This window comes from Erpetoichthys calabaricus, chromosome 2, assembly GCF_900747795.2.
Source record: "Erpetoichthys calabaricus chromosome 2, fErpCal1.3, whole genome shotgun sequence".
Classification (NCBI taxonomy): Eukaryota; Metazoa; Chordata; class Cladistia; order Polypteriformes; family Polypteridae; genus Erpetoichthys; species Erpetoichthys calabaricus.
In genome coordinates, this window is record NC_041395.2 from 60,469,635 (window position 1) to 60,495,830 (window position 26,196).

At 36.6% G+C, this 26,196-nt stretch overlaps 1 protein-coding gene across 1 annotated transcript in view; it reads left to right on the forward strand.

Annotated features, from left to right (window-relative positions):
• ckap5 (cytoskeleton associated protein 5) overlaps nt 1-23,426 on the forward strand; it is a 112,837-nt gene extending 89,411 nt beyond the window's left edge. The window contains 9 exon segments of the mRNA XM_028793839.2: nt 5,969-6,148; nt 11,702-11,889; nt 16,343-16,418; nt 16,516-16,704; nt 16,796-16,933; nt 18,852-18,935; nt 20,612-20,774; nt 22,445-22,596; nt 22,726-23,426. Of these exon segments, the coding sequence (XP_028649672.2) occupies nt 5,969-6,148; nt 11,702-11,889; nt 16,343-16,418; nt 16,516-16,704; nt 16,796-16,933; nt 18,852-18,935; nt 20,612-20,774; nt 22,445-22,596; nt 22,726-22,965 (1,410 nt within the window). The 3' untranslated portion in view covers nt 22,966-23,426.
• The last annotated feature ends 2,770 nt before the right edge of the window (nt 23,427-26,196 follow it).

Sequence of the window (26,196 nt, forward strand, 5' to 3'; positions counted from 1 at the left end):
TGACTGCCTGCTCATATAAGGCGCTCTGCTGTTTTTTTGTGAAGCAGTCTTTACACAGCTTCTCCGCTGTTTTATAAACGAATGCCATATAAGGCCATCCTTTAAGGAAGAAGCCTTTTTATTTAATCCACGGGTTCTCCGCTGTTTTATTGTTCATTTATTACGATTGTTATAGTTCTCTTTGTATACCACGTTGTCAGTTCGGCACTCCGGTTGTAATATGACCAAGTCGTGCAAGCTTACTGTTGAGAATGCAACGTATAGTTGTACAGGAGAAAAGCAGTCTTGCCAAACTTAGTTTAAATTAACGGTTTACACCGTGCTTTGTTTCCGCCTTAGCTACACTTATGAATATACTTGTATGCGTCACTCGCTTGCTTATTATTGTTTCGCTGCCTTCTCAATTGTGTAATGAATGTTTTCTTCAGCGCTCTTTGGGGCTCTTCCTTGTTTTCTACGTACTGCGTTCACAGTCAGTTCACGTGATTACGTGGGAGGCGTGATGACGCGATACGCAACTCCGCCTCCCACGGCCAGTGAGCTGCAGTCCATTACAGTATATGGACAAAAAAGGTTCCAGTTATGACTGTCACGCTTTGAATTTCGAAATGAAACCTGCCTAACGTTTGTAAGTAAGCTGTAAGGAATAAGTCTGCCAAATTTCAGCCTTCCACCTACACGGGAAGTTGGAGAATTAGTGATGAGTGAGTGAGTGAGTCAGTGAGGGCTTTGCCTTTTATTAGTGTGTGTGTGTGTGCTGCTGCCTCTCAGTTAGGAGACCCGGGTTTGCTTCCCGGGTCCTCCCTGTGTGGTTTTTGCATGTTCTCCCCATGTCTGCGTGGGTTTCCTCCGGGCGCTCCGGTTTCCTCCCACAGTCCAAAGATATGCAGGTTAGGTGGATTGGCGATTCTAAATTGGCCCTAGTGTGTGCTTGGTGTGTGGGTGTGTTTGTGTGTGTCCTGCGGTGGGTTGGCACCCTGCCCAGGATTGGTTCCTGCCCTGTGTTGGCTGGGATTGGCTCCGGCAGACCCCCCGTGACCCTGTGTTCGGATTCAGCGGGTTGGACAATGGATGGATGTGTATATATATGTATGTGTATGTATGTATATGTATATATGTATATGTATATGTATGTATATGTATATATATATGTATATGTGTATGTATATGTATATATATATGTATATGTGTATGTATATGTATGTATATGTGTATGTATATGTATGTGTATGTATATGTATATATATGTGTATGTGTATGTATATGTATATATATGTATATGTGTATGTATATGTATATATATGTATATGTGTATGTATATATATGTATATGTGTATGTATATATATGTATATGTGTATGTATGTATATATGTATATGTGTATGTATATATATGTATATGTGTATGTATGTATATATGTATATGTGTATGTATGTATATGTATATATGTGTATGTATGTATATGTGTATGTATGTATATGTGTATGTATGTATATGTATATGTGTATATGTATATGTGTATGTATATATGTATGTATGTATATGTGTATGTATGTATATATGTATATATGTATGTATGTATATGTATATATGTATATGTGTATGTATGTATGTGTATGTATGTATATGTGTATATATGTATGTATATATATATATATATATGTATGTATATAGCCATGGCCGAAATTATCGGCACCCCTGGAATTTTCCCAGAAAATGCAACATTTCTCCCAGAAAATTGTTGCAATTACAAATGTTTTGGTATACAGTACACCTGTTTATTTCCTTTAAGTGCATTGGAACAACACAAAAAAACAGAACAAAAGCCAAATCTGACATTTCACACACAACTCAAAAACCGGGCTGGACAAAATTATTGGCACCCTCAACTTAATATTTGGTTGCACGCCCTTTGGAAAAAATAACTGATATTACCGTAGATACTCGCGTATAAGTCGAAAAATTTATGCCTTAAAATTCATTCAAAAAAACAGAATCGACTTATCCGCGGGGCAACACAGTTGTCCATAGAATTTGGGTAATGACATTGTACACTCAACGCTTCACGGTGTTAAGTCACTGGTCATCTGCCGTTTCCCATGGTCTTTGAAATAATTATAAGCCAGCAATACTATTGCTAATTAGCTAGTTTTTTTTCTAATTTCATTAAATAATTCTTTAAACTGTGAAATACTTGAATCTGAGCATTAGCTTTTGCAGGTTTTGGATAACAAACATACCATTAGCTGACACGTGCAACCAGATTTGGAATCAAAAGAACCAAGGCAACACACGCTATCAATGCGATGCAAGCGCAGCCCACGATTCAAAAAATTTCTCTGCCTACCTGTTTGTCTCGTCTGACAGTAGCTGAAAAGCAGCATCAGGAGAGCGCAGCCTGAAGTAGTCCAGCAGCGGGTGATCTGTTGTGTCCAACAGCAAGCCATGCTGTCTTGTGAAGTCCGGTAGGTGCATCGGCTGCGTGAATGCGATCAGCTGGCGCGGCATCGGCTGTTGTCAGATCAGCTAATGATGGCTTCTCACTCTCTTGCTCAATTCCTGATCACTGTCAATAAAATCCGATTCTGAAAAATCAGAGTCCGACTCAGCGATAATGTGCAAAACATCGTCTGCCGAGTGTTTTCTTTTCTGCACTCGCTTCGCTCCCTCGTTACATATCGACGCCATCTTGCCTTTGTTTAAATTTGTTTACATTTAGTAACTCACGCACACGCAAGGATTAGTTGCCGAGTCAACGAGTCTAGCATTTCTCCAAGCACAGAGGGAATGCCTGTGATGTGACAGTGAGTTTTGTTGCCATTAACAGCTGATTGTCGCTCTCTATCTCTGACTACCTGTTTGTCTCGTCTGACAGTAGCTGAAAAGCAGCATCAGGACAGAGCAGCCTGAAGTAGTCCAGCAGTGGGTGATCTGTCATGTCCTACAGCAAGTCATGCTGTCTTGTGAACTCCGGTAGCCAGTTCGGATCAATGTCTGGGTATTCCTCCCACGCGAATCTTGCCGTAGCTGCATCGGCTGTGCAAATGCGTTCAGCTGACAGCCGATCAGCTGGGGCGGCATTGGCTGGTGTCCGATCAGCTGATGCTGGCTTCTCACTCTCTTGCTCGATTCCTGATCACTGTCAATAAAATCCGATTCTGAAAAGTCAGAGTCCGACTCCGCGATAATGTGCAAAACATCGTCTGCCGAGTGTTTTCTTTTCTGCACTCGCTTCGCTCCCTTGTGACATATCGACGCCATCTTGCCTTTGTTTACATTTCGCAACTCACGCAATACACAAGGATTAGTTGCCGAATCAACGAGTCTAGCATTTCTCTAAGCACAGAGGGGAATGCCTGTGACGTGACAGTGAGTTTTGTCGCCATTAACAGCTGATTGTCGCCCTCTATCTCTGATAGCTGTCAAGTTTTACCCTCGACTTATACGCGGGTCATAACAAATTTCGTAATTTTCGGCTTAAACAATACACTCGACTTATCTGTGAGATCGACTAATATGCGAGTATCTACGGTAAGCACTTCCTATAATCATCAACAAACTTGTTACACCTCTCAACTGGAATTTCCAACCACTCTTCTTTTGCAAACTGCTCAAGGTCTCTCAGATTTGAAGGGTGCCTTCTCCCAACAGCAATTTTGAGATCTCTCCATAAGTGTTCAATTGGATTTAGATCCGGACTCATTGCTGGCCACTTCAGAACTCTCCAGCGCTTTGTCTTCATCCATTTCTGGGTGCTTTTAAAGATATGTTTGGGGTCATTGTCCTGCTGGAACACCCATGACCTCTGACGTAGACCCAGCTTTCTGACACTGGGCCCTAAATTGTGCCCAATATCTTTTGGTAGTCTTCAGATTTCATGATTCCTTGCACACAGTCAAGGCATCCAGTGCCAGAGGCAGCAAAACATCCCTAAAACATCTTAGAACCTCCACCATGTTTGACTGTAGGTACTGTGTTCTTTTCTTCGTAGGCCTCATTCCATTTTCTGTAAACAGTAGAATGATGAGCTTTACCAAAAAGCTCTACCTTGGTCTCATCTGTCCACAAGACGTTCGCCCAGAAGGATTTTGGCTTCCTCAAGTACATTTTGGCAAACTCCTGGCTTTTTTATGTTTCTGTGTCAGCAGTTGGGTCCTCCTGGCTCTCCTGCCATAGCGTTTCATTTCGTTTAGATGTCAACGGATAGTTTGAGCTGACACTGTTGCACCCTGAGTCTGCAGAACAGTTTGAATATGTTTTGAAGTTGATTGGGGCTGTTTATCCACCATTCAGACTATCCTTCGTTGCAGACTTTTATCAGTTTTTTTCTTCAGTCCACGTCCAGGCAGATTAGCTACAGTGCCATGTGTTGTGAACTTCTTGATTTATGTTGCGCACAGTGGACAAAGGAACATGAAGATCTCTGGAGATGGACTTGTAGCCTTGAGATTGATATTTTTCCACAGTTTTTGTTCTCAAGTCCTCAGTCAATTCTCTGCTCTTCTTTCTGTTCTCCATGCTTAGTGTGGTACACTCACACACACAACAGAAAGGTTAAGTCAGCTTTTCTCCATTTTAACTGGCTTCGGGTGTGATTGCTATATTGCCAGCACCTGTTTCTTGCCACAGGTGAGTTCAAACGAGCATCATATGCTTGAAATAAAACGATTTATCCACAGTTTTGAAAAGGTGTTAATAATTTTGTCCAGCCCATTTTTGGAGTTCTGTGTGATATGTCAGATTTGGCATTTTTTTCTGCTTTTTGTGTTGTTCCAATGCACATAAAGGAAGGAAATATGTGTTTACCAAAACATTTGTAATTGCAACAATTTTCTGGGAGAAATGGTGCATTTTCTGGGAAAATTCCAGAGGTGCCGATAATTTCAGCCATGATTGTATGTGTATGAATATAATTGTGTGTATGTGTATATGTGTGTATGTATGTAATATATATACAGTATGTGTGTATGTGTGTGTATATGTAATATACAGTGCATCCGGAAAGTATTGTGCCTCGAGACAATCCTGTCTCGGAGGTCTACAGACAATTCCTTTGACTTCATGCTTGGTTTGTGCTCTGACATGAACTGTCAACTGTAGGACCTTATATAGACAGGTGTGTGCCTTTCCAAATCCTGTGCAATCAATTGAATTTACCATATAATATATATATTGTATGTGTATAATATCTCACAAAAGTACACCCGTCACATTTTTGTAAATATTTTATTGTACCTTTTCATGGGACAACACGGAAGATATGACACTTTAATACAATATAAAGTAGTCAATGTACAGCTTGTAGAACAGTGTAAATTTGCTGTCCCCTCAAAATATCTCAACACACAGCCATTAATGTCTAAACCGCTGGCAAGAAAAGTGACGTTACTTGATGGATGTGATTTGTATTAATAGCTTTGGGACATGTACTGTAGTATTCAGTTGCTCAAAATTTTGATATTTAGCCATGATAATGTGCCTGGTTCAGATCGACAGAGAGATACTTCATGAGTATATCATAGATGCCAGTTTTTCATATCCAAAAGTTGGTAGGTGGTACTGAGTTTGTATTACTTTCTGTAGTCGCCTTTTGTTGAGGGAGTGAATTCACTTAGAACAAGGTCTACTGATTTATGTATATCTTATTTCCAGTAATGCACATTTCATCATTCAATCAAAGATTTTTTTTTAATCTAATTTGTAAAGTTCCAGTGTTATGTTTAAAATCTAATCCGGTAATCAAATCCTCTAATCTATGCAAACCAGTAAATAAACATGTAAATTTAGTGGCTCTTTTCAGTCTTCTTAATATCTATCCTTAGTAGCAGTTACAAGTGATGGTGTATATTAACACAAAAGGAAGATTATAGCAACTAGGCTATTTGTTGAAAAAAATATTCAATTTATTTCAAGTTCAATTATTTTGAGAAATTTTAAAGACGGGTTGCTCTTATTCTAAAATCTTACAGATTGATGAAGTGCTGCGCCAAGAGGATAAAGCAGAAGCAATGTCTGGGCACATCGACCAGTTCCTGGTTACAACTTGTTTACAGCTTCGCCTTATCTACAATACGCACATGGCTGATGAAAAATTGGATAAAGATGAAATTGTTAAACTTTACAGCTGTATCATAGGCAATCTTATATCGGTAAGTGTTTTTGGGGGGGGGGGGGAATTTGTGAATGTGTTGGGCCTTCTTTTGTTTGCATACTTGAATGCTCTGAATCTACTTGTTTTGTATGTCAAATTTGATTTTTTCAATTTTAAATATTTTCAATACTAGGGGGCTCTGCCCCCTGCTCGCTTAGCTCGACAACCCTCTGGTGGGTGGTACGTGCTAGCCATTCGCGGATCTGCCGCTCACGTATGGGGAAGCAGATGTACAATTTAAATAGATTATTTTAATGGGAATTGTTACATATGCATAATAGAACTATTTTACATTACAGTGAGTAATTAACCATAGTAAAAAATAGTAAAACGTAACAAATTGAAAGAAAATGATTTCATGTTGTGTTAGAACAAAAACGTATGATGCAACGAATACCTCTGTTTGTCTTTGAAATTAACATGCACATTCTTTTTAAACTTACTTTTACTGTAAAACTTTAGTAAAAATTTTTGAATTGACGAAAAGTTAATAGCACATTGAATTTTGATTGTGTTTGGACTTGCATCGTGACAATGCAATGTATAACTGCCCGTGACTGAATATCATTTCTTTCTCTCTAATGAATCGACTTTTTCGAATGTGTGTCCGTGATTTAGTTGTCATAGCAAAAGCTATTCTAATGGGAAACTGTAAATGTTATAATACGAATGGCATATCAAGATCTCCTTGGTGTCTAATGTTAACTGTGGAAGATGTACTACATTACCTTTCCTGTAGCCTGTTAAAATTTTACATGTCAGAATTGTTTGACCAAGTTTGAATACAACTAATCTTGTCCTATTGCATAGCCCATCACTCATACATAAATTACACAATAACATTACGATACATCCTTCTTTCACCAGTAATTTGGCCGGTGGAAGACCGGACGGTGTTAATGGTTGTAGATATTCTACGGAATATTGTAAGTTGATGTTTTCATCTGCCGCATTATCACCACCAACTGTTTCACCATAGTCTATTGATACGCATTTAACCAATTTGCTGTGTGACCAATCAACAATTTTCACGTTCGTTTGACTTCATAGTTTCTCTGTGCTAGGATTGCTTATGTACTCATTTCTTCTGTTGATAACCCTTTGGAATAAAATTTGGACATAATAAGTCTTCTTTTATTGGGAACTTAAAATGAGTAAAACGAAAAAATTTATAAGAGCTGAGAGCGCAGGAACTGTATCTGACAAAAGCTTTCACATGATTGAGAGGTGAGTGGTCCGTGGACATGGTTGAAAATGGTTGAGTGGTGGGCGGGACTTGAAAAAAAATCTCTTGGCAATAGTCTCGTCTCAAGATTTAGTTTTATAACAAACATTAAAAAAAAAAAAAAAACTTTAGTTTTCTCTAATAAATAGGTTGTCATGGTAAATTGTGAAGAATATTTTTTTGTTTATGGTTTTAATCCTAAATTTAAATTTACAATTTGTCTTGTCAATTTAAAATAATAAGTCAAGATATGTTTATGCCCGTAGTATTATTAACTATCCTAAATTGTAAATTTTTCCTTATGTCAGTATTTCCACCCGCAGATAAATAAGTTTTTGCAAAACTCCTTTCTATCTTGCTGAAGAGATCATTTTCAAAATTACAGCTGGCAGCTCCTCTTACTGTCTTCCTGTAAGCATTTAAATACATTGTGTCATCTCTTTGATCATAAGTGTCCAGATATTTTCTGTACCACTGAAACCAAAACTGCTCTCTTGAGTTGTAAACTCTGCCTTATTACCATTCAGTATGGGAGTTATAGTGGACCTGTTATTCATACAACAGTTGACTCATAAAATATACTTGGACTTTTTAAACAGCCTTTTATGCAGTTGTATCGATTTCTAAATTGTGATAAGATTTTAAAAAGTAAAGAACAGAAGGTCCAAAATATAGCATATAGCAAATCCTGGTTTTTTTTCCAGATGTGACACTTGAATGCATAGCCATTCATATGACTCTTCACAATAAACTTCATAAGTCATAAGCAGTTCTTGCTTTATAAATGCATTATGAGCAGGTTGAAAATATTGTAAAATTAGCACAAACACAGGTGTGGCACTTGGAATATTTAACCCATTTTCAAATATATTAGAATATATACTTGTTTTAATATATTTCTGCCATTGTTTTTGGCTAATTTTACACCCATAGTATGGTGAGAGATGCTCTTCAGCATCTGCTCTGATATAAGGACTAGGCTGACAGCTGAGGAAAGCTTTAATCAATTTTATCTGAAGAAAACTTCGCCTTTCATGACAGTAAATACACAGATCTGTAAAAGATGGCCCAATAACTAGCTGCCTCATCTTAAAAGCAAAAATAAATGTACAGATTTTTTTTTTTTTTTTTTTTTGGCTTGGTTTTCTTTTTAATACAGTGTGTGCTTTTAACTAGGTGCTATGCATTATATTGCTTGCACAGCAAGATGTCAGTTTCATTCTTGTAACAATTCCAGAGCTTTTGCCCCAAATGGCAGCGCAATCTGTGCCAAGAGTACTACCCTCTTTATAGTTATGTAGGCACACTCTCTCTTTTTCACTAACAGAAGCAGATGCATCAGTCCTAACACCAGAGTATTGAATAGAACAAAATCTTTAAACATGGTACACTGGTTGTTGCAAATTGTTTCATCAATAGTCTGAGAATTCAGCACACAACATCAGTAGTATAATACTATCCAAGATTCATCCCTAAACTGTTGCACAGTCCAAATTGTCAGACACAATCAATGAATGGACACTGATTTTTGGGTACTTGAAAAGCAGTTTTGTATATTTGTGCTATAGCTTCTGGCATCTCTGCATTTTTTTTGTACAGCCTCAATGTCTGATTTGCCTTTTGAAGCAACACATGCCAAAGCAGCAGTAAAACTTGGTGGCCTCATGTTCCACTATCGTTTTAATGTTTGGCATATTTAACAAAATCTCAAACAATTTCCAGGTAGCCAGATAGCAAGTGCCCAGTACATTTGTGCCTTCATTGTGTTGCAGTGTGAATTCACTACCCCAGGAACAGTAAGTTAATCCTGAAACAGTTGCTTGCTACTGCTCCTTGTATTTTAGCCACACAAATTCTTAACACCAAGCATCGTCAACCATCAGTTTTCGCATTGACCAGTCATACTTCTGCTGTTGCACACTTGTCTTCATTCCCATTTGGTGAAGGTGAAGTACATTCATGGGTCAAACTACTCATTCCTTTGTTTAAACGGGTAACAAATCTATCCATGATTAGCCCTTGGTGGTATCCTTTGTAATTTGTGAAAGTAAGTTTCAAGCTTCAGTCCGTATGAAACCTATCAGTACAGATTTTTCATTTATCACTGCAATGCATGTAACAGTCCAGGAGATTGATTTCCATCAGCACTCTCTGCAAATTTTACTGGTGACTGCTTGCAGGACAGGCTGAATTATTGAGCTTGCTCTCACATAGTCACAAATTTTAAAAGTCAAAACAATTGCATCCTAAAGCAGTATTTTACATACTTTTTGTGGAAGAACCTTCCCCCTTGTACCCAACCCACAATACCCCCAAATCCCCAACTTTTAAAATTTGCCTCAAAATGTCAAACAAGGAAAGTACCAGAGCACATAAATGTGTAAAAGCAAGGGGAGAAATATAGAAGATGATTAAAAGATGCAGCATATATTCATCCACTCTCTGAATACCTTTGTACAGAGCTCTTGAGTGCCAAGAAACATCATTCTAGTTCTGCATGGTGCTTGGCAACTCTGACCCAATCGATTAATGTATAAGACAGTAGTGTATGCATTTACCACTGTATTCAATGGAGCCTTATTCTTAATAACATGTAAATAGAGGAAATCACTGCTTTCACCTGCTGATACTCTTGAGAGTAAAAAGCATGATTTTCATATTGTTACAGGTTAAATTATCAACCGATGTACATATTGATGGACATTTAGATACAGGCCTTGGTAAATGTTGATATAAAGAGACCTTTGCAAAAATGTGGTTTTTGGCAACCCTGATAGCTTATACCAGTGATTTCAATATTGAAATAGAGTGAACCCTCCTCGATCGTGGGGGTTGCGTTCCAGAACCCCCCACTAAAGGTGTAAATCCGCAAAGTAAAAACCATGTTTATATGGTTATTTTTATATATTTTAAGCCCTTGTAAACTCTCCCACACTCTTATAAACATTTCCCACACAGTTATACAGCATAAACCCTTTTTTATTCTCTTAATTTCAATGATTCTTACTTAATATCTTATGTATGTAAAGTTTATATGCAGTAAAACCTAAATATTATTTTAAAAATATCGAGCGTCTCCGATATCACATATGTTACAGCCATTACGATAGACAGGCCACCAGCAATAAATACGTACAATGCAAGAAAAATTGTATACAATAAAATGTGTGTACAGTGACACTAAACGTACGTACATGTACTATGTCGTAGAAAATTAATTATGGTTACTCACCAACAATGACACAACGACTTGTCCGATAACGATGAGTTTAATTTTACTGCACAACAAAGGAGAGCGTTACAGCTCTTCTAAAGGAGCCTCTTCAGGCGACTGTGTAGCACCACCTTTGTTTTCCTTCCAGCAGTCTTCAATCCAAATCCCTAAAGCAGATTCCATCCGAACTACTGCCTTATTACGTCCACTTACAACTCGTTTTGCGCTCTGGTTAAAGGACACTGCGGCCTTAGATCTTATATTCTTTTCCTTCTTTTTAAATGAAAAGAATCGTGGACTCATTGATGGCGTCTTGCAGCGGTGTAGCTGTTCCCTTCAACATATCCAAAACGTTTACCTTTTTGGCAATCGTTAGCATCTTCCGTTGTCGCTTGGGCACGACCCCTGAAGCAGTAGCAGATCGTTTTGGAGCCGTAATGAAGGTCTTGACTATGCACAAAGATAAACACAAAAGAGCACAAAAGTTAACTCTTTACACAGCGAAACACGTTGATGCGGAATGAGCGAGATGAGACTTCCCGGTTAACGCAGCGGAACCGAATTCGGTGCTCCGTCGCTGAGCCAATCAGCACACAGGAACTTAACTGCGTGCTCTGATTGGGTAGCTTCTCAGCCATCCGCCAGTAGCGTCCCTTGTATGAAATCAACTGGGCAAACCAACTGAGGAAGCACGTACCAGAAATAAAAAGACCCATTATCCACAGAAACCCGCGAAGCAGCGAAAAATCTGCGTTATATATTTAGATATGCTTACATATAAAATCTGCAATAGAGTGAAGCCGCAAAAGTCGAAGTGCGATATAGCGAGGGATTACTGTAAGTGATTTTGGAATTTTAATAGAATTTTTTTTTTTATATATAATTCTCAGAGCTAGATGCTTTTAATGGTGCAAATATTTTACTTGTCACTATTTCTTGAAGTGTTGTCTTAACATCTTAAGTGCGTGTGTCCAGAAAGGAGTCCAATTTGGAAAAGTTAGTCCAATTTTTGTAGTACTTCTACCAAAGCAGGAATGCATTTATATATTCTATCAAATAACTAGATTGTTTTTACAAACTCTTCCTTTTTTTTTTTATATATTTATGTAAAGCTGTTTCAGATGGAAGGCCTGGCTCGACAAGCTTCCATGGGAGTGCTTAAAGACTTAATGCATGGTTTGATTACTCTAATGTTGGACACAAGAGTAGAAGACCTAGAAGATGGACAGCAGCTAATCAGATCTGTTAACTTGCTTGTTGTTAAAGTTTTGGAAAAGTCTGATCAGACCAATATTTTAAGGTAAATTAGCAGCAATAACAGGTTTGCCATAGTAGTCTGCATGCTTAATACACATTTTCCATTTCACATCTGTCTTTGCAAATCAAAAGCATAAAAAAGTTCTTTAGGTTACTGGTGTGTTTCTCTATATATTTTTAAATAAGTAACATACTGTCATCTTTCCCAAATTTGTGTTAAGTATGAAAGGAAAAACACTGGTGCTCAGAGGAAAACCCACTTAGAAATAGGCTGGATGTACAGATTCCACACAATGTTCAGGTGTCAATCAAAATAATTACCACAAATTCCAAGCAATGTGTGAAAATATGTGCTGTCTTAGCAGCAGTTCTAATAAAGTATGCTATGTTAAAACAAACTTTATCCTTGATGTTAATAACATTAATTTGAATTATACCATACTTTTTGGATTTATTTCCAATAGTTTACAAGGTTTTTCAGAAACATTTTATAATGGTCTGATTGTGGTAATAGGGGACTTGAGATTGCGAATGATCTTATGGCTTTGTGGGGGCAGTGTGAAACTCTATAGAGGACTGCATCGAAATTTTACTCATTGATGTCTGGAGTGGGGCTGTGTGTTTTATGTATCAGTTCTTGTACTATTGCAATGCAGAGATGAAAATTATTAATTAAAATTGATTATTAAGAAAACAATTTTTTTGTCAAAACATAGATGTAATGCATTCTGATTGCATTGGCATTTTGTGTGTTTTATCTCCCATATTTTCATTTAAATTTGCATATGAAGGCAGTCCTTATCAGCTCACGTATCCACTTACAGGAAGCAAAACTCTGCCATGGTCCTCTTCAGTGATGCTGCACTAATCTACAAAAAGGAGGAAGAGAGCTAGTAACGAAGAAAATATTTAGTGCATACAAACTGTATAAACCTAGACAGATGAATTTGTAAACATGAACCAAGCTCGCAATCTCAATCTTGTAAATGTAGAGCTGCAAGTTATATGAGGTGTACATAATAAGATTGCACATCATGACTTTGAAGAAACATCCCATATTGAAGTATATGCAGTTTTATATCAGAATAATACTACTGTATTAATTTCAACATTTCTCTGCAGTACTGGATTCAGGGTAAATGCAGTGACCTAAAGGTTTATTTAGCTAGTAAAGTTTTGAGATATTGCTTTAAGTGAGTCCACAATTTCAGATCCATTAGGGACCAACACTTTCAAGATGCCAATAGGGTATATTTCTGGGGCCTTGGCTTAATTTTAATGTGTTTGGAGAAATAGACAAAAACGGGGCTAGACAGATGAGCACTTCATTGAAATGTAACATTGAACATTGTACTTTTACAGATCCTGTAGAATCATTAAAATAAATGGCATCTGCTGGATACCTGATCCTTAAATAGGAAGAGTTTATAGGCAATAGTCTTAAATGTTCTTTGTTTTTAACAATAGTGCACTCTCTTGACAAATCTGCATGCTACTTTGACAGTAGTAGGGAACAAATTCCTATTGTTTTAGCACAGCAGCAGTTTAATTCCTTGAGATTGTTGCTTTGGAAAAAATTTCTTCACTTCCTGGACAATTAGATATGAAAGATGGCATTGCATATAATGTTGTATACATATGAATGTGTAAGACAGACCTGACACCTTATTATTACAAAGTATCTAATATCTGAAAATTCATATTGAAATGTATTTGAATGAATTTGAAAGAAAAATTGTGCTACAAGTGTGTCTAATGTACTGTATAAGCAGTTTAAATATTTGTATTCTACTTTTGTGCCATGGGGCATTTAAAGCATGAAATGCTTATAACTTTGTTGCTTAAAAGACACTGGTGAAAACTGCAGTTTTAACCAATGTGACACTTGAAAACTTAGCCATCACAAAAATGAGATTATGCCTTAGATAAAATAATTTAGTAAAGAGAAATAAGACAATATAGCATTGCATCTTTCTAACTGTAATTCACAAATGTAGACGAAATCAGCAATATTAAGGAGTGGGTATAGTGTGGTCAAGGAATAACATATGGAGTCAAACTTCTCTTTCTATTTAACAGTTGTAGTGTTTCATCCTAGAACTTTAAGCAACTCAAACAAATGCTTTCTCATTAAACAACGGCAATTCAGCCATTTTACATTCAAGGCTGAATTAAACAGCATAGCAGTGGAGTAGAGAAAAACAGTCCTAATGTTCTTTTTAAGAAATAGAGAGCTATCCATTTTACTAATGACAACGTTCAGAAATATAAATGGGCTGATTCTGGAAGTAATGTGGAAAACACAGCATTATTTTTTGTAGGTGAACAATCTATTTTTATAAGTTGCTCACTCCATCTGTATATGGAATATTTTGTGTTAGTGATTTCATGTCTGCATCAGAATAGCCTGTATCCTGGGTCTGCATTAGTTATGACAAAGTTGCATGGGTTTGGCATAAATCTCTCTAAAATGGGGGCTGACAGCTTCCAAGAGATCACTGAAGCAATGCCTTTGCGATGTTAAAGTGTCCGATCTCAGAGTACCACATGAATGTTTTCTCTAAGTATTCTGCACATTCCAAAATTTTTTTATAAACCCTTTGAAAGCTCATGTGCTTGCGTGATCCAGAACATTCTTGGGCATGTAAAATTGCCTTCTGAAATACAAAAATGCTGTCAATCCACTAAGTAGTTAAATTGAATGTTCTCATAGAACTTATCGGTATAGGGGGTATTTTCTGCAAAAAAGGAAATAAATTATAATTTTAAAATGAAACTGCAATAATCTCTTGCTGTTTATTTTATAAAGTCTACTCACAAATAAAAAAATGACAGCCGTTTGCAATTCCATTTTCCACACACAAGTCATTTGTGATAATTTTAAAAATAAAATCATCTTTTTGTCTTTTTCACTTTCCAGCCTCATCTTGGTGTGTTAGTGTCATAATGAAAATGCAATCCCCACTTTAGAGTTATAGCAAGATTAGAGTTCCAGCTGCCACCGGAAAGATGGCTGTTGTTTTTCATCCATCCATCCATTTTCCAACCTGCTCAATCCGAACACAAGGTCACGGGGGTCTGCTGGAGCCAATCCCAGCCAACACAGGGCACAAGGCAGGAACCAATCCTAGGCAGGGTGCCAACCCACCGCAGGACACACACCAAGCACACACTAGGGCCAATTTAGAATCGCCAATCCACCTAACCTGCATGTCTTTGGACTGTGGGAGGAAACCGGAGCGCCCGGAGGAAACCCATGCAGACATGGGGAGAACATGCAAACTCCACACAGGTGTTTCAAAAATAAATAAATAAATGCTCTTCTTTGCCCGAGACTAACTTCTCCGCTTCTTTGTGCATAGACTTTGAAGAATATATGGCAAAAAAGAGATTGCATTTCATTTTAGAATTATAATTTTCATTTCCTTTTTTGCTGAAAATATCTCCCAAAGTATCATACATCTCATTGATAAAGGTCAATATTGTCAACAGGGGTGATTTGCCACCATTTTGTATAACTAACATAAGATTGAAAAAACTCTCATTGGAGTTTTTGCTGTAGTGTGATTATGTGGCCTGCTTTTAATTGTGGTTTGTCAAATGTTCCATATCATTGATTTCTCTGTTCATATTTAGAAATGCTCTGCTGCACTGCTGTATAGTTCATTGGATGCTGACATCAAACCTATGTTTTACCAGCCATAGATACAATAGTGTATTATAAATGTTTGCATTACCTAATGAATCCTTTTATTTTGTCATTAAATCTGGAGTGAGCACATTTATAAGCTTTGCAATTTTCAAGTCTTATACCTAAATTTCTTTTTAAAAGTATCAAGGCCACTGATAATTCTAGCTTTTCATAAAGCAGTTTCTTAACTATTATATGTGTGGTAAAATATAGTGCTCCTCACTTTCTGATTGCATAGAAATCTTTTTTTGGCTTAATCTAGTGTTTTTATAATACTAATATGCATATTCACAATAAACATTGTAAAGGTTATTTAAGTGTTTGTCATATTCAGCATTCAGTCCCTAAGCCCATTTACAATGGCCTCCATAGTTCACTTTATGGCAGTGCTAAAAAAAGTCGATATAAAGTAATGGACATTGTTGTTAAATACGCATTAGTTATTACCCTCTTCACATAAATTTAATTTACTTTGTGTGCATTCTAGTATCAAAAGATTTATGATTGATTGCAAGCAGGTAAAATGTGCACTGCTTGGAAAATCATTAAGTAACAATGTTAAAATAAGCCCTGATTATTTGAAAATTTTGTACAAGGTTAAAATGTGATGAAAATAAAAATGGGCATTTTGAATTTTTTGAGTTTAAAGTAAGAATCTTTTTGCATAACTTGTAAATGAAACATTTTGTGGCATGTTCTTCATTCCACTCACTAGAATCAATTAGTTTTCATATATTTTTGGTAAATTTAAATTCGAATTTTAATTGCAAAGTACATTAAAATAAACTTTTTTTTTTTCTTTTAGCGCTCTAATTGCACTTCTTCAGGATAGCTTACTCGCAACTGCAAGCTCACCAAAATTTTGTGAGCTTGTAATGAAGGTATTTTTTTAAAAAGTTTTGTACAATAAATTTCACACTGTCCTTTTAGATATGATTTTTTTATTTTTTTTTTTTTTTTTTTTTTTTTTTTTTACAGTGCCTCTGGCGTATGGTTCGTCTTCTTCCAGAATCAATCCACAGCCTTAATCTGGATAGAATTTTATTAGATATCCATAATTTCATGAGAGTTTTTCCAAAAGATAAGTTAAAGCAAATGAAAAGTGATACACCACTCAGGACCTTAAAGACACTGTTGCATACGCTCTGCAGACTGGAAGGTGCAAAGGTAAAAAAGAAAAAAGATTAGATGGATCGTGGTCCTTTTTACTGTGTAAAAATCACTAGCTTTTTGAATGTTGATTTGTTTCTGTCTTCAGGTCTTGGATCACTTAACAATGATAGAAAATAAAAATGAGTCAGAACTTGAAGCACATCTTCGGAGAGCTGTTAAAAATACTATGGATTCAACCACCATTAAATCAGACAAGGAGACTGAGAAAGGGGCAATTAAACTGGTATAGTTTCAGTCTCATATCTTTTATTTATTTAACCAAATTTTCTTGTGCAGTTCCTTTGTGTACTATCATCCTTTCCCGATTTCCGAAAGGGTAATTAACAGTTATCCTCTTATGTATATAAATGAGTTAACACTTCAGAATAATGAGGCATATTGAAAAATTGTGTAGCTCAAGCCAATTTACAAAAAAATACCAATAACATTAAAATATCTGTATATAATGAACACTAATTTAATTTGCTGCTGAAATAATGACATTTAAAATAAGATGCACAGAGAATCTTAGATAAAACCATTACCTATTATCCTACAAATGACAAGGTGATGGTCATTATTTTTTCTAGCAATAGCTAGGGCAACATGGCAACAAAGAAAGGAAACTCCAGGAACCAAGGTCTTGAAAACCACAAGTTTTGTTCATCAAGACCAAATGACATATCTCCCTCCTAGACATTTGGCATTGACATACTTCCAGTACCTATGTGTATGTACTGTATCTTATTTAATAATGGCACTGTTCAGCTATTCAGAAGTAATTGGTTGCATAAGTACTGTTAAGAATAAAGATCTAAATTCGAGTACTGCAGTACTTTTTATTTACTTTGTATTTTTATTTATTGTATACAAAGTTCAAGCAATGTTTGAATGTTTTAATTCTATGTACATTCTCTTGAATTGTATTTTTATTGAAAATCTTATTCTAGTGTAAATAAATTACCGAAAATGATTTATGCTGACTTTTTGATCCATATCCTCCAGTCTTTTGCTCCTGTCCAAAGTTTTATGTACGGTAGGCATTCAAACAAATAGCTACAAATATTGCATTTTCCAACCCCAGTAGTTATGTCAAATGTGTTGACAATGCCACCACTTAACAGTATATATTGTACCTGTAGACATCACACACCTTAATTATGAGAGTTGTCCAGAATCATTGTTCAGCATATTCTAAAACTGTTTGCACTTGACTGATATATAGTAAATGTGAGATTGGGAAAAAAAAGTAGAGTTCTGTAGTTGCGTGTCAAAATTATAACTCACAATAATGGTTGCAGAAAGGTAAAGGGGATTTAAAGGATTGTTCTCTGGACCTAAGTTGTAACCGTTGCATTTAAATGGAAATACTCTTAATATACTACAGGACATCTCTTGTCTGATATTCTGGTGTTTCTGTAAATAGACGTGTGAGGTCCGTGCAAGAATGCTTTTGTTTACCAACTCTGCAGATATAGTAGGTAGAATATAATGGGTATATATAACCAAAACTCAATTATTCTACCATCAGTAAATAACGTCTCAATTGTAGAAGATCTTGGTCATTTCACAAATGAGAACTAAATTAGAATGTTTGTTAAACTTGTTCTGAGCCATAATTTTTGTCAACGCATGCAGCCTGGCATGACATGCATGTTAACACATTTTAAAAAGTGCTCAGAATTCTGCCACAAGTTTTGTAAAGGCTTATTATTTTTGCCAGGTGATTAATTCTCTGGTGTCTTCATTTTGTGAATTTAATTATGTACTGTGTAACTTATAGGTTAGTTCCAAAAACTGTCATTAGTAGACATGCTGCTTTCCATTTGAAGTAGTAATACTAGCAATGTTATGGCAGAATCTGCACTTACAACCATTGTTTTAAGGCTTATGAATATGTATTAATTGTAATAGGAAATCTTTGCTTGAAACAAAAGAATGCAACTTACTGTAAATGGGTGAAAAATATTTTTTAATTTGGTGTATTCCTGAAGTGAGTAAAGTTATTTGAAATGAATGTCACTCTTTAAGCAGATACTTTTTTAATGCTTCTTTGTTTCCTATTACCCCTAGGTAAGTTGCTAATTTATCATTGTTTTCATCTGTATTATAGACTTTGTAAATTTCAGAGTGTTGTCTTAATGTCATTGTTTTGTTAACAGGAAGAAAAGGTATCGAAGTCGAGAGTGAGCGACATCCTTGCAGAAATCTTTAAAAAAATTGGTTCCAAAGAAAATACAAAAGAGGTAACTGTTTCCTAATATAGTTTAATTTTAAAGTATACTTGATCAAAGTTGCACTGTCAAAAACCGACTTATCCAACTGCAAATTTAGATCGGGATCAGTGCCTGACAGGTTGTGATGGTGTTATAATGGTGAGGTATTAGGACTATGACCCCAAATTGGGTAGCAAATCTGTCGAGTAATTTACTGCAAACAGCTTAGACCATGTCAAAATAGTGACAAAAATACATGTTTAAATATTAAAGGCAAGTACGCAAACTGCTGCACCCTGCATGTTCCGTTTAAATGTCAATAGACATACACTATAGTATCTCTTACCACTCTCAAAAAAGGAAATGGCTAAAGACTGTTGCAATGCAATATTTAATGTATTCAGTTATTTAAATTGTAAAACATGCTCACAGTAGATTTGTTTTGTTAAAAGAGGGGGAGTATGGTCATTGGGTCTTTTAGCCTCAGTAAGACCTAGCATAACTGGGGAAAAATGTTATGTTTAATGCAGAAATTAGCAGCAGTTGTGCCCATGTTTTTAATGTTCATTGAAGACATTATGATCTTCAGCTCATTATTCTTTCTCAATGATCACATCACTTTGTGCATACAAAAGTCTTATTTTTGTGAAAAGCTGTTTTCAAGTCACATTCGTTACAGCTGCAGTTTAGTTTCCCTCAGTGTCTTTTAAGCGAGATGTCACAAGTCATTAGCGCTTCATGGTTTGCAGACGCACCTTCAGAAGTTAGTTAAGTCAATAATTCTACACAAAGGAAAAAAATTAAGTAAAGCACAAGAACATTTGTAACCACACCAATTTTTTAATTTCTTTTGATTAAGAGCCCGTTTCGACAACGTAAGATGAAACGGGCACAAGTTTGTGCCAGCAGTGTATGAAGAACAAATGATAAGTAACGAAGAAGTTGTTTTGTAATGATTGTAGTCCGCTTTACTCATTACTGTACAGGCTTGTACTGTTAGTTGATTAATTTTCCAGGCCTATAGTATTGTATTGAATGATGATTGTTCCAGTACAATATGGAATAGTAATAAGTATAAGCACCACAAACCTGATATAGGTGTATTGAATGAATGCGTAATTGAATCAGAATGCGCAATTAGGCCTCGAGCTGTAGTCGAAATCACCTTTCAGGCCTGTAGAGCTTTAATCAAAGTTGCCTTTCTCTTTGAATTTTTGCGGCCGTAAATCTTCCGCCTGCCACGATGTTGGAGTTGGATGTCGTTCTGGTAAGGTTTTTCGCGCAGCTGCGACTGTGCATTCGGCTTCGGACGGACGGACTTGAGTGAGTGAGTGAGGAGGCAGGTGAATTATGTATTAAGATATATACTTTTAATATAAATATTCATGCTTTGATTTGAGAAATGGAATATATCGTGGGGCATGCAGTACAGAACTTAATTTGTTTTTAGTTTTAGCCATTTGTCACCCAAAACAAGTAGCTAGTTGATCCTTTTTTTTTTTTTTCCATTTGTTTTTTTTGTTTTGTTTTTGAGCATTTTTTAAGATATGGATTACTGAATAATATAAAGAAAAGCCAAGCAAAATGACACCTTTTATTGGCTAACTAAAAAGATTACAATATGCAAGCTTTCGAGGCAACTCAGGCCCCTTCTTCAGGCAAGATGTAATATAAATAATATGAATAATATAAATAACTCTTCACAGGGCTTAACCGAGCTTTATGAGTACAAGCAGAAATATTCGGATGCAGATATTGAACCCTTTCTGAAAAACACATCTCAGTTCTTCCAGAGCTATGTGGAAGGAGGACTCCGTACTATACAGCGTGAAAGAGAACGGAAAGGAAGAGTGCAAACCACAAATCCAGGTAATCGTGTTAAACTGTTCTAAAATATTTATAATGTTTAATTGTTGCTGCTATGGATAAGATTATTAAATGTTTTTATATAGAGAGAAAAAAGATCATTAAACGTTTGGTTTTTAGATGGTTTTGACTTTTCAGTTAAGTGCTGTTACATTTTTGGTCTAGGTAATTTGTTCCAAAACCATAACAATCATTAATCATGCATCTCACCTATGACCTGCTTCAAAAGCGATTACCCGACATCTTCCCTCCTTAATACCAAGGCCATCTACATGTGCCTTTTTTGTTGGGCATAGAACATATTTTTCTAATGTTAAATGTTAGTATCATAATTTGGCAGATTAGTCTGAAATCTTAATACGTCTCGCATTGTGAAGAGGGGGTGGGTGGGCGGTCGGATCAGCTGCTGTCAAGCTGCATGTTCTGCTTGTCACGCTGTGTGCGTCAATCATTTAAACGCCTTTACAGCAGCTGTCCTTTTGTCTCACTACCTTGTCTCGTGGGACGTTAGTGTCTCAGAGAAAATCACGTCTCCTTCCAAGATGGTTTTTTTTTGTTTGTTTTTTTTATAATAGATTTTATCAATTTCTTTTGAAACTTGTCATTCTGATATTAAAGCATTGAAAAGTCAGGGTTAGATGTCGACAGATGTGGTATTTCTCACAGTACTGAAATCAGTAGACACTTTTTATTAGCCACCTTTTTGACCTCTGCAGTGTTAAACGAATATTTCAGAATCTGCATTTGCCATTGTTATGCTTTGTGGCTGGTACCTCAACTGCTTTTTTACTCTTTCATCTTGTATCTTGGGGCTTTTAGCTCATGCCTCAGGTGTGACTCAATTTTTGTTTTTATCCCCGTAATGCCCAACTTGGCCTGTCTTTCGTGGCACTGGTACTACGAATATGTAAGATCTGCAGGTGAAGTGATTCCAAACAAAATGTCAAAGCTGATTGTAATACATTTTGTTTCACCTTTTAATTGGAAAGCTTAATAGTTCAGACAATATCCTAGTTTTGTCTCAAAAGCTGTAATTGTTGTCTCTGCAGTCATGCACCTTGCTCATAGTAGATACCTTCAAAGATCAAGGTGAAGTTCAAGTCAGTGTATAGTTTTTACTTTTCTTTCTTGCAAGGCTGGAACACTTGTTTAACAATTAGGTTTGTGCAGTAATAGAGTTGGGCCCTGTGCCATACATCTAGAAAGGTTCTTGCATTTGGATTCCATTCAGGTCACTTTCTAGCATAATAATGCCTTTTGGGTATTTTTTTATAGTCCTATATTGTCCACATTTCTTTGGCCACTGTGGAATTTTTGATTTATTCTCTTCTGTTCGTGCAGAACTCCAGTACTGAGGTGAGGAAGGTGCAGTTCAGATCAAAGCTCAGTAGTGCAGAAAGGAGAACAATTGTCCCCAAGACGCACAGATTTTACCTGGCCTTAGTCTCAGATAGTTTCTGCCTCAGGACCCTTAAACCAGCTACATAAAGAGAAAGTTGTGAATATTTGTAAAAGTAGCTTTGTTGTATATGTAAACTTATAGAAAAAAAGCATCCAAAATTTTTTGAAATCTACATTAAAAAGTCTAACTTGGGCAGTTCAAGCTAACTTAGTTTGTCTTTTATTTTGTAACTCTCTGCTTAATATCTCTATGTACTTAATACTTGTAACAGGAGTTACTTCTCAAAACAATGAAACCAAGTTCATCCCTACTTCAGCTTCCTCTACATCAATAAGCACTAATGGGGAGGATGTCAAACCTGAGGTTTACATGGAGAGACTGAAAATACTCCGGCAACGGCATGGTCTAGAGAATAACACAAAGGTAACTTCATATTTCAGCCACATAAATGTATAATACTCTTCACTGAAATTGGGGGGGGGGGGGGGGGGGGTAGCAGATACTTACTTTTAGGGTAACAGTTATTAAAGCCTGTTTAAAAATCTGTTCCAGCAGCAAGAGGACAGACCAACTGTTACACCATTGCTTTCAAAACCACTGGGCCCAACTGTTGCATCTTCTACAGACATGTTGCACAGCAAATTGTCTCAGCTAAAGGAATCACGAGACCACTTTTCTCAGGAACTTGAATCTACCCAGTCACATTTACAGAGTATGGGTACCATGTCATCTTCCACTAATCTTGATGACTTGAAAAAGAGGCTTGAAAGAATAAAGAGCAATCGTAAATAAACCTTATATTAGCCTCTCCTGTTTAAGCTAAGGAGAATATTTTGGTAGCTGCTGGCCAAGTTTTTTGGCCTTTGTGTATAAACATGTTTTATGTATAATATTGTGGACTTCTTTTGGTTACGTATTGTGGCACAATTGTACATATGTAGGCTTCTAACAACTAAAGAGATAAAGATAAGTCATGTGTAGAGTTTGTGTACAGTTTGTGCTAACTGCTGTAATATCAATGTACTTTGTCCTTCCTTTTTAGATATTTTAGCTTTTTTCAAAATTGTAGTAAAATGTTTTAGCTTATTTGTGTTTTGAGCTCTTAATCTTCAAGGTTCTTAATTGCTTGCTTGTTCGTCTTTCATATGTCAACTTATACATGTAAAGCTTGAAACCTAGGCTCTATGAAGGAATCATGAAGCATGGCATGACGTAATATTTTGTAAATAAAAGTTGCATTAAGTACAGGTAAATTATTTTTGTATGCCCTTGATTTGTGATGTAAATAATTATTAAATGTTATAGATATTACAGGATGTACAGGTTTATCACGAATACAGTTTACACATATTTGCAATGCAATTTTGTGACACAAACCTTGATTTTGGGCGCTTAATACATTTTTAGAGGCCATGGCCCATAATTTTAATTAACAGGGAAGTCAGTAGATCCAAAGATGAGGTGTGGGGCATTGAATTAAACAGTTGTAAAAACATTGAGAGACTCGGGCACATTTTGTGTCTTGTATATCATTATGATTTGATCTATATCACAGCATGCTGTCAACACTGAACAGACTTCATTCTCCCAAGTGCTGCTGTTGTAGTTACACATAATGACACAAAACTTGGAGTACAAGTGCAGATTTCCTGTTGGTTGTATATGTTAAAACTATTCCAGCTCCAACATTGAACAAGTAAGAAAATTTAATTTTTATGGGTACATACAGGTATCTGTCCTATTCATTTGGGTAGAAGCTAGCAACAGATCAAACATCTTCACAAGCACTCAACTATAGTGTGTTCATCAGAGGTTGTGAAATATATCTGGCTTCGTATCTGCAGGTCCCTCCCAATCAAGAGCAAGATTTAACTTAAGGTCTTGTCCTCCACACAAGCAGCAATAGCTTTAGCCAGCTGTTATGGAATTTCCTTGAACAGCTGAGATCACCACTACAATAATTCCAAAGAACATCCTTTATTACATAAAACCTGATGGAACACCAGCCAAACACCTGGAGTTAACTATGACAAATGGAGCCCAAATATAGGGATGGCTAGTTTATATGGACAGATCATTTCATAACACATTTGCAGAATATATTTATAATAACCATCACACTACGTACCTTATATGGGAAGGAATGGCTTCATATGGATAGGAGAGACACTGAAATAGTTCAATGCTTGAAAACAACTAAACAAATGATTTCACCATTGCTATTTTGAATGCAGTGCGCTCATAATATCTTACAATTCCATCCTTTTTGTTCTTTTAGAACAACCTAATTTTACTATCCGCATAGTAAAAGCAATGAAGGAAAATTGTGGTTCTCCATTTTCTGTCCTTTTTTGTTAGTGAAAGTACAAGCAATCATATTAATAATAATGGTTTTCTGACACATTGACATGCAACACTTGAATATCTTCAAATAGGTACTGCAAACAGGTCCTTCTTGGGCAAATGTACATACTTTAAACTGCATCATGAGAGTAATTCTAGAAGAGAAGCAAAGACACAGTTGTTAGTAACATCCTCTGAATTGCAATTTGTATCAATTTGAAAAAACCATTAGATACAGTCTTCTGATATTAAGACCATCATAAAAAATACCAGTTATGTTATGTGCAAGCCCTGCTACCATTAGGGAATAGTTCATTTGGGCAACAAACCTGTTTTTGTCAAAGAACAGTGGTTTGTCCAGCTCACCATAATCAAATTGTCTCAAATGTACAGCGCCCTACAGGTACCTCCCTTGGACTCTTTTTTTTTTTTTTTTGAAGCTGGGACAGTTCTGAGAGTGTGTAACAAGGTGGTCTATATAGTCAACAAGACGTGCAACTATTCTGTTTTAGACTCGAAATGACAATTGCTGATCCAAGACTTGATACTTGTGAGAACTGGGATTTCTAATAAATATACCGGGGTGTGTTGTGTCTGGGTATTCTGACTCATGTATTGAAGGCTTGAATAATTTCAAACATTCAACATGAGTCCACCAAGTTTTACCAATATACTACAGTTTTGGCACATGTGGCTCCAACTGAGAAATCCGTTGCTGTGCTAAAAATGACAAGGATACACAGAGAAAAGAACAATTATTTAAAATAGCTTTTCAGCTTGCCAAATATTTGTGTCCATTCACTGATTGTCTAGCAAGTAGAACTGTGTTGACAGAGTTTCAGCCTGGGTAATGTTATGAGGCCTAAATCCTTGCACCATATTCATCCATCCATTATCCAACCCGCTATATCCTAACTATAGGGTCACGGGGGCCTGCTGGAGCCAATCCCAGCCAACATAGGGTGCAAGGTAGGAAACAAATCCTGGGCAGGACACACACACACCAAGCACACACTAGGGACAATTGAGGATCGTCTGCACCTAACCTGCATGTCTTTGGACTGTGGGAGGAAACCCACGCAGACACGGGGAGAACATGCAGACTCCACGCAGGGAGGACCCGGGAAGCGAACCCAGGTCTCCTTACTGCAAGGCAGCAGCACTACCACCATGCTGCTCTTGCACCATATTGCCAAAACAAATTGCATCAAGCGTACCATGTTTATTCTATACAGTGCTTACTGATTCTGTTAGTGAAACAGAAATACAGTTTTAAAGAAGCCAGTGTGATATATTCTTTGCTGTGAAGAATGCAACGCCAATCAGAGTTGCTGTCATGATGGGCAAAAGCTCTGGGGTTGCTAGCAAAATGAAATCTCAACCACGTGTTGCAAGCCATACAATGCACAGCAGTTGTTTAGAGTCTGCATATAAACATAGCACTAAATGTTTTACTTTGCTCCTGTCAAAAGTATGTCAGCTTTATCTTGCATTTTTATTATAGTTTTCTCAAAATGTGAGACTCTCATTGCATGGCATGAACGCCCACATGTCCCAAGAAAATGGGAGGCATAATCTGGATTTGTCATACATATTTGGCAATAAATGTTATTGTCATGTTCTAGTAAGTGTGTATTTCAAAGGTCTAAGCCGGTTGTTTTCGAAGATTGGTTCAGACAA